At 37.2% G+C, this 9,065-nt stretch overlaps 1 protein-coding gene across 1 annotated transcript; it reads right to left on the reverse strand.

Moving 5' to 3' along the window:
• Positions 1 to 3,758: 3,758 nt before the first annotated feature.
• emc7b (ER membrane protein complex subunit 7b) lies at positions 3,759 to 9,037 on the reverse strand. The gene is made up of 5 exons (XM_047387220.1): positions 8,664 to 9,037; positions 7,587 to 7,706; positions 7,328 to 7,466; positions 7,005 to 7,085; positions 3,759 to 4,591 (listed from the first exon to the last, which is right to left on the reverse strand). Exons 1-5 carry the CDS (start codon positions 8,894 to 8,896, stop codon positions 4,442 to 4,444), a joined length of 723 nt encoding a protein of 240 aa, XP_047243176.1. The 5' UTR covers positions 8,897 to 9,037; the 3' UTR covers positions 3,759 to 4,441.
• Between the last annotated feature and the right edge of the window lie 28 nt (positions 9,038 to 9,065).

Here is a 9,065-nt window from a genome sequence, read left to right on the forward strand (position 1 = left end):
TGGGTTTGGTGTCTTCTTCAACTTTTGCTTTATAAGAATGTGGTTTTCCATCTTCTGCAGTAGGTATTAGAGTACTTGGATTTAAAGGGCACATCTTTTTAGAGTTATGTTTGGCTGTGATAATAATAGTGATGTCAGTGTGATATGCCTTGCATGTAGCGTCAGGTGCTTCTCTTAATATTCCTGACTTCAACATATCTTGTATTACTGGCTTAGTACCTTCTTCAGCTTCTGGCTTTAAGGGGTATTGACGGACTAATGGCCTTTTTTCAGATATTAGTTTAACCTTGTACGGTGGGAACCCCTTTATAAGCCCTACATCAGTTGATGATTGGGACCACAGTTCAGGTGGGACAGCAGCTAGGGCAGGATGCATGTTGCTCTCTTTGCTCTCAGCTAAGCCCTGTATTTGTCCCTCTGCCTCATCTAAATGTGTCCTTGGATGGACTTTGACTATCCATGCCAGAATGAGCTTCCAGATTCCTGTATTAGGATCTACCTTTGACAGTGTCAGTGCTGTTCCTGCAGAGGTTTAAAGCCTCTGTTTTTCCAAATTCTTATTATTCTTTTTTATCATATTTTATAAAGTAAGTCCTTATTACATTTAAAAATGAGATCACTATTTTTGGTAGTTGCTATTATTATAAATAATGCTTGGTTTAGTTCTTATTAAAAATTAAAAATAAAAACTCACTCACTGATGAACACAAAAAATGAAGGGCATATTATATCTTATAATCTTAGTTTGTCTTACCCAGTTTTATAGATACAACATACAGTTTCAGTCAGCTTTGTATTTAGTTCAAGTAACTAAAGTTTGTTTCAATTAACTCAAGTTTTCTCTATTTCAGTCCAGTCCAGTAATTCTGTTAAGGTTCATTTAATCTTATGTTAAGTTTGAGTCTAATTAAATCATTTTGAACCTGACTGGAAAAAGTCTAAACATCTGTTAAAATCTTTTTGTTTTACCATAGAGAACTGACCTAATATTATTATGGTAATGTTGAGGACTCTAATTTTTACATAACATGAAACAGACATTTATTTCACAAAAACAGAAAGTCAAATACAGACATTTGGCCACATGAAAGTTTAAATAACCTGTTTGTAAAAGAATTAGGAAAAATTCAAGACGGGTCTATGAACTTTCTTATGGTTATCAGTATTTTCAATAGAGGTAGAACCTTTGCCATCTTTATATGATTTTTCGAAAAAGATTCTGGAAACCTTATTAAGATATAAATTTGGCAAAGATCATCAGAACATCAGACCTTTATTAGCGCTTTTAAGGTCCCTCAAAGATGCATTACAATGAAATCAGTCATTCCCATTCACACACATTCACACACTACTTACTTATTTCTCTGTCAGAGTAATTTTTATTTGCAAAAATTTGAGCATAATTTGACTTCTATTATTCTTAAAATGCACATTGTTTCCTCATAACCCCTTTTGTTTCCACAAGGTCTGTTTTGAACGCTTCAATTCTTTTTTTTTTTATTCACCAAGAATCAATAAGGTGGTCTTAGTGGGTCCACCTTAAAGGTGTTGTCTGTTGGGTGTCATGTTATCATTGTCAGGTCAGTGAGGTTCATAAGTCAGTCAGAACCTTGGTCATTTGTTCTGTGCACATAATGTTTGGTAGATCCAGCCTATGATTAGTCAGCAAACCTTCCACCTATAGGAGAAAAATTGATTGTTAATGAATGAGCTGCATTTCCTAGGAACACTGTCTTCCTCCTGGATGAGCATCACCTGTTGAAAAACTTTCATCATTGTTTGTTTCACATATTCAATCAGATCTTTATATTATACCAGTAGGTGAAGTTGTTAGTATCTCATGTAGACTGACATATACTGTTGCATTTGGAGAGGATCTCAGATTAAATAAACATAGTTAGAGCTTCAATCCAGGTTCATTTTGTGTCTGCAGACTTTAGCCAATTTTTCTTTTCTTTTTTTTTTTTTATACATAAAGAGCAAGATTCAAAACATTTTCAAAAGGCAGATTGTGGCAGAATGTAGACAAAACTGCTTATTGATTGACAAAATAACATTCAAGCACACAATCACCATATTAAAAGGCTCTACTTCTAGAGAATCACTAAACTTCTGGGGTCCGGTTTTGGCCCGCGGACCTTGAGTTTGACACATGCAGGGTAGAGTTACAATTTTTTTTTCAGACCTTTCAGCAGAGACAGGCTTCTGCTGTTTGCAGAAGTTTTATCTTTGTTTTCAGGCAGCTGCATCTCTTTGTTAAGGTCGTTTCACAGAGCTGAAATTTAACTTCTCTCAAAGAGGAAAAATCAAGAATGCACACAATCTGAGCCAAATATGGAATTATTTCCCTGTAAAATGAATCTTTTGCATTTTATCATGATATTGTTGGTAGTATAACACCATAGAATGATTTTTAAAGCACCTGTTTCTCACTAATGCTTGCCTACAAAATCTTTTACTCTCAGATTACTTCTTTAACAACTCTAGTCATTGTTCACTGGGTTGTCCAGTTGGACAGTTTCCATGTTGTCCACATTGTCACCTCCTCTTTTAACTTATTTTACCACGTCCTCTAAAACCACCTCTTAGTCTTTATAATTTGGGGCTACCTTGGTATTCTAAACTGGGATGGGTGGCAGTCCGCCCCCCTTTATTTGTTATCAGTTAAGCTGAAAGTTTTTTTCTGTGCTTTTCTTAAGGCCTCAGTATTATGGCTATGTCAGTTAAAAGCTGCTCTTATTGTTGTTTTTTTAATTAAACTTTTTGTTTTAATCTGTTTATCAACTGTGAGCACTCAGGGACTGAAAAGTCCCCTTTGAAATTATAATCTGGCAAGGTTTTTTATTGTCTCTTGAATCTTTTGAATGCATAATCTCCAGTTTAAGATCCCCGTGTAGTTTTAGGATTTCAGTGATAATTATGTTACCTGAAAATCCGTATTTTTATGCCATCGTGTACATATTTCTGTTAAATCAGAGATTTTTCTCTGTTCTTTCCCCATTGTTCTTTGTTATTTTTCTCTTTTTAGTTTTCATTATTTCTAATTTTAGATCCCCTTGTAATTTTAAGACATCCTTTGTATCTAATTTGCCCAAAAACCCATGTTTTTTATTTTTTATCTATGACAGATCATACCTGCTCCTTTTACATAGTTCTCCATAAACTTTACCTCCCCTTCTAAGTCAATTAGTTTACTTTGTTTCTTCCCCATTATGTTTTATGTTAGTTTAATTGTAGTATAAATGTCCCAGATAAAAGGTCACTGGCATGAGACTTATGGAGAGGACATTAACACGGCCTTCTACTGCGACTAATTCGCAGCGGTGTTAATTTTCTGGAATAAAATCCGACCTGAATCTCCAAAGTCACCAGTACGTAGTTTTAATCTGGGCAAAAGAAAACACAGGACTAGCAGAATCCTGCTATGATTCTATTAAAATGCTTAGTCCTCCATACACACACAACACAGTCACACAGTTAGTTTCAGGTACCTTGTAATTTTTCTAAGTTAACTTGGTGTTATTTTATGAGCTCAATTTACTCCGTTCTTTTTACTTTTATAGCGTTTATTCTATTCCCTCGCAGGGGAATAACCCTTAGTCGTTTTATTTGGCCCCCTTCTTGGCGGGGCCCTACCTTAATTTGTCACTATTCCTTTCACGGTGGAATCTATTTGGATGCAGGAATATGATGGTCATAACAATAATGAGGTAACAAATCTTAAATATTAAGAAAGGAAATAAAGACATTCTACAGACAACTGTGCCAATAATTTTAATATTTGTTTCACTCCCCACTTTATTAAAAGACAAGCAACACTCCACAGATATCTGGATAACCAACCAAAATACTCCTTTACTCTTTCAGCTGTCAACCACTGTCACTTTAATACACCTCAGGCACATAATGTACAGTAAGTAAGTTGTAAGCATATAGTACACCATAATATTCATAGAACGAGGTCATGTGTTTACTCCCAAACAAATCAGATTCTCAAATAAAAAAAACTGTTATATATATTTTTTATTTATTTATCTAAACTTTTAAATAAGAATTCCTCATTTTAAAATTTCAATTCATCTTCATTCACAGTCGGATTACCAAAACTGTCCAAGAAAAGAAAAAAATCGAAATATGTATATAGGCTCTTTTTTTAGGTAAAGGAATTTAGCAGCAGTGGTAAAAATACACAAGTAGGACTGACAAACAGTTGTTACATAAAGGAACTATGTATAGAGCAGAGTAGGAATAATAGCTTTTGCAGAAATTTTCTTCAGTGCAGCTTGAAACAAAGATGTTGTATATTAGAAATCAAGGTGCGCTCAGAACGTTTACTGATAGAGAAATCTGTACAGCAGACTAAGATGGAGGAGAAAAAAAAATGACACTTGAAAAATCTTTCTTTAATGTAGTAAGTCAGTTCCAGCAGGCATGTACAGTACTACCTCCTCTTGGCTGCAGGCCTGCTGCCCTTGCTGCTGCTGCTTGCCTTGCTGGAGCCCTTGGAACCAGAGAAGAGTTTGGTCATGAGCTCGGAGACATCTGGAAGCTCAGGGTTGGGGTTCAGCATGTTCATGGACTGCTCCATTTCCTGCAAAGATGGCAGTGATTTAAGAAGCTATCAATGACTACATTAAACTGCAGAAAAGCTCTTTTTTGTTTCTAAATACAGAATTAAACAAGACATTTTCTGGTTAACAAGCAGCTGCAAATCTTTTTCTGGTCAGTAGTTGGTTTGTTTTACCGATTAGAGGTTTGGTCAGAATTTAATCAACAATGAATTTATTATACAACAATAAAACCAGCTGAAAATGCTAAAGTGTGTTGTTTAGGATTTTTGAATCGTTTGAGTCATTTTAATATAAACGCTCCAATGCACTAATTGTACTTGATTGCACCATGGAGAGATGATGCCAGAGCGCACCTGGCGAGGAAGCAATAATGGTGTTTTCTGCAGAGTATGGTTGCCAGTCTGCTGGTATAAAGACTCCTGTGGTATTTAGGGGTGGTTGAATGCTCCAGACAGCTGAGTTTGCACTTTATAATCTTTTCTCCCCCTTCTTACCAGTGTTGATTACATCCGCCTCAACGTTTCTTAAAGTGAGTAACTTAAAAAAATGAAATAAAAAGGAGTAATTACGTTTAACGTAGAGCGAGCAACGTACCTTATTGCTGTTAAACATCTTAAACATTAAATTCTGGTTCAGCCTCCCTCTAGTTCAAGGGTCCCCAACTAAAATAGCAGGAGGTCCACTACCTCCATCATTCAAACATTTGGGGTCTGAACATTTTAAATCAAATGACAAATAAATTTTGTTTCTTTTTTATTTAACAATTAACGCAAGACTTTTTGTTTTTTAACTACTGATCAATTATTCATAGATCCATGAAATCATCTGCTGAACAGAAAAATGCGATCCAACATAAGTACCATTATTAAACGCACTTTGAATGGCACAGTCGAGCTGGGTGTGTACATCTAGGTAGAACAGTTCTGCTCTCCTTGTCCTTGTGGCAGGCAGGGCAATTTGCTTCACAGTTACCTTAAGTTATTGTCCTTCTTTTCCATCTAAAAGTGTTTCTGCCACAGCTGCCATGCACTCTTTGATCATTTCCCAGTCAGTGAAAGGTTTTTTGTGTTTTCCTAAAATCCAGTGTACTCAGTGAACATTCGTATGCTCGCTGTTGTGCTGTAAGACTGTTATCGGCCGTGTAGCTCGCTCATACTGTCCCCTCAGTTCATTTATTCTCCTTGTCCTACCGTCAGACTTAGGTGGATAGCTTTGACTGAAGTTCTTATGTCTCTTTAGATTTCCACTCTTTATAAGTCCAACTGATTCACATCGTATAAGGCAGACTGGTCTTACACCTTATGGAAGTTAAAAAGAAAGCGTATGCTTCTATCCATCCATCTTTTAATGTGCGATATTCATAGTCCACTTTATGTATTTTTGACAAAGCAATGTTCTTTTACTCACTCATCTGTGAACCACCAAGTCATTGTTCTGTCAGTGAGTGTGAGCTGCCAAGCTAGTAACTTAACAGCTATTAACGAGAACGTTAAAAGCACCACAGTGCACTACACTGACGGCTGGAGGCAGGGCTTCAGCTGCCATAGCTCAAGCCGTCAGTGGGTCAGTGGAAACACAACTGGTACGGTATCGGGTTGAGAGAGACCAAGTGGAGACGCGCCGCCTAAATAGAGCCAGTGGAAAAGGGGCATTAGCAACCCGTGTTTCAAGGACCCTGCATGGCTTCTTCTTTGTTGTTGTTTTCTTGAGGTTGCTAAACATTACTGCCACCAGCTGGCTTGGAGTGTTGACCAGAATGTTTCTGACCCACATAGCTGCCCATCACGCCTGTTCAAAAGTCAGACGCTGCAGTCGGCAAGAATAAAAGATCTACATAGTCAATGAGAAAATGCTTTGCGGTCTGGATAAAATGGTTTGGGGACCTCTGCTCTACTTGAAAGAGTCTTTAAACTTTGTTTGAGTGCCATCGTTGACCGCTGGAATTACAGCCAAACGTTTGGTATGTGTAAAGGTTTAAAAGACCGCTGCATCAGTTTGGTACATGTGCGTCTTGAACTGAAAGGCCCGTACAGAAAATGTTCACTCTGGATACATGTGCCGTAACATCCCCACTGGACACAGGGTTATTGCTAACCATGCTATTCATTAGTGCAAGATACTAAAGACACTTTTAAATGTTGACTTCATTATCATTTTAACTTTGTTTTCAAATATAAATAATTAAATACCACAGATGGTCAGTAAACTAGAAAGATATTCTAGTTCTGAAAGATACATTTATTCAGCTACAATCAGTATAAGCAGGTCAAGGCTTTACAGAACCAATCGGATATTAGCCACCAAACTCTGATCAGTTCATCAGAGATTTAGGTTAGATTTCTCTCGATGAGAATTTAAACATCAGAACACATTTGACACTTAAAAATGCTGCTTATTCTAACACGCAACAAGAGACCTAAAGATATTCTTTACCTTTCTCATCTCTGGGTCATTGGTGTTGACGACTTTAGGCAGCAGAACGATTATGAGCAGGGGTAAAACCATCATCATTACCTGCAGAAGCAATGAGAAAATTCATATGCAACTCAATTTATTGTTAACAAAAATGTTCATATGTAAACTGAAGATCAAAAAATCTAATTCACCTATAGGTAGAGACATAATTTATTTTACTGAAATTATAAACGATCCGTTATCATTTTTACAGGACCTAAAAGATTCCTTAATCTTCACAACTTTCGTATTACATTGCTGTAATTATCCTTTCTATGTGACGCAGTAATTAATTTGATCACCATTGGGTTCATGAGGAAATCTGTCCACCCCCAAGTTTCTCTCTTCATGAAGTAGCTGTGAGGACCAGAAGCTCTGATCTGTAGAGGGTAAGGCTGACGAATCACCTCTGAAGTCTTAATGTAGTTCACAAGACGTGCCCTGTGGAAGAGACAAGGCTTTATTATGGGATACAGTTGTAACAGGACAATATAATAATTAAAATATACTGACAAAGAAATACAGCATATTTTTTTGACTCAAATAATAATAAAACCTTACCTCATTTTCCCTTTGGAAGTTATATCAACACGTACTGGTTCAAATCTATATGTAGGGGTAACAACTTCCACAACATAAGACCCTGAAGGGATGTCATTCACAGCAAAACTTCCATCAGTTCTGCAAAAATAAAAAATAAAAACAATGAAACATTGTCATGGACTGAACCTAGTGCACTCGGTCTAATAAAAAATCTTACATTTAAGATAATTGTATCATTAAAAACAGATTGAGATCATTTTACTTCCATACACAATTTTCTGAAAGATACCAGCCTCATGTAAGAGTGCCTTGGCAGGGCTTTAAATGTTGGGCTTTGATGAACGAAAAATAAAAATGTTCGGCACAATACATGCATCTTTAGTTACCCGAGAAATGATTTGATTGAACACACTTATATCCGACAATTAAAGCCAGGTTTTTAGTCTATCGTGATATATAACGACATATAGACATAGTTTGTGGGGGTAGATAGAACTACAGTAATCGAAAAAGAAACAGATATAGATCAGAAACCAGTGTTTGGTTTGTATCAAGTAAGCTTCGTTGTAGAATAACAGCACCGCGTTAAAAGGTGATTATAAATGTGCTGTGAATAGGCTGTTCTAATGAAAAAACCCTGTTGAGTCGAGGCTAACCCTAGCAAATAAAGCAGAAGTACAACAAATTTATAATTGTCGTTAACTATGTATCTGAAAACCTTTAACGTTCCAGAGAAACCTTTCTATAACAGGAAAGCTAAGTAATGTATCATTTAGTCATGATGTTTTGTTTTAAACATTGTTTTGAATTCTGTTACCATGTTGACAACAGAAACGTCTCTCAGGAGGCCAAATTGTTAGCATTGCAGCTTTAGCATGATGCCCTTGTGTACTGTTTATATAGAAATTAACCAAATTCGAGGATAGGCTGAATGTCGTTAGAGCCAGGCATATTAACCTGAAAATGATCTAGGACCGTTTCAAGCAGGAGTGCTCAGCAGTTGCAGTGTGATCATCTGATTGTGTGAGATGCTAACTAGTAATGCTACACGCTTAGCTAACCGGTGGGCTGTCTTAACGTTCGGTCATTTCTTACCTCAAAAACCCCACGTATTCCTCACCCTCAACCAGGACTGTGGCCGTGGAGACCCAGTCTTGCGTTTTCACGCCGGGAACTATCGCTCTACCCTCAATTTTGAACCTATCTCCGTTCGGTTGCGTCGATACGAAAGCACCAGGCCCCGTTTCAATGTCGGTGAAACAGCTGACCAGGACGAGCGCAGCCTGCATAAAAAACCACAACAGCGGTACGCTTCCCCTCTGGAACATATTGTCCGTCTTTGTTAAACTAAGGCGAACTTTATCAAACGTTGCAATAACATGGATTTGATGACAGGTTATGGGAGAAACGCTTCTTTCAACAGCTGTCTCTGCGGGAGATGACGTCACGTCCGGAAAAGCGTCCCCATGCCAAACCGAGAGCACAGTCGTGTAAAGC

This window comes from Girardinichthys multiradiatus, chromosome 15 (assembly GCF_021462225.1).
Source record: "Girardinichthys multiradiatus isolate DD_20200921_A chromosome 15, DD_fGirMul_XY1, whole genome shotgun sequence".
Classification (NCBI taxonomy): domain Eukaryota; kingdom Metazoa; phylum Chordata; class Actinopteri; order Cyprinodontiformes; family Goodeidae; genus Girardinichthys; species Girardinichthys multiradiatus.

Excerpts from the sequence above, each read along its gene's own strand:
- emc7b (XM_047387220.1), bottom strand. The coding sequence starts at position 8,896 with ATGTTCCAGAGGGGAAGCGTACCGCTGTTGTGGTTTTTTATGCAGGCT. Across the intron at positions 7,467-7,586 it reads ACTTCCAAAGGGAAAATGAG|GGCACGTCTTGTGAACTACA; the intron begins GTAAGGTTTTAT and ends TCTCTTCCACAG. Across the intron at positions 4,592-7,004 it reads ATGACCCAGAGATGAGAAAG|GAAATGGAGCAGTCCATGAA; the intron begins GTAAAGAATATC and ends CCATCTTTGCAG.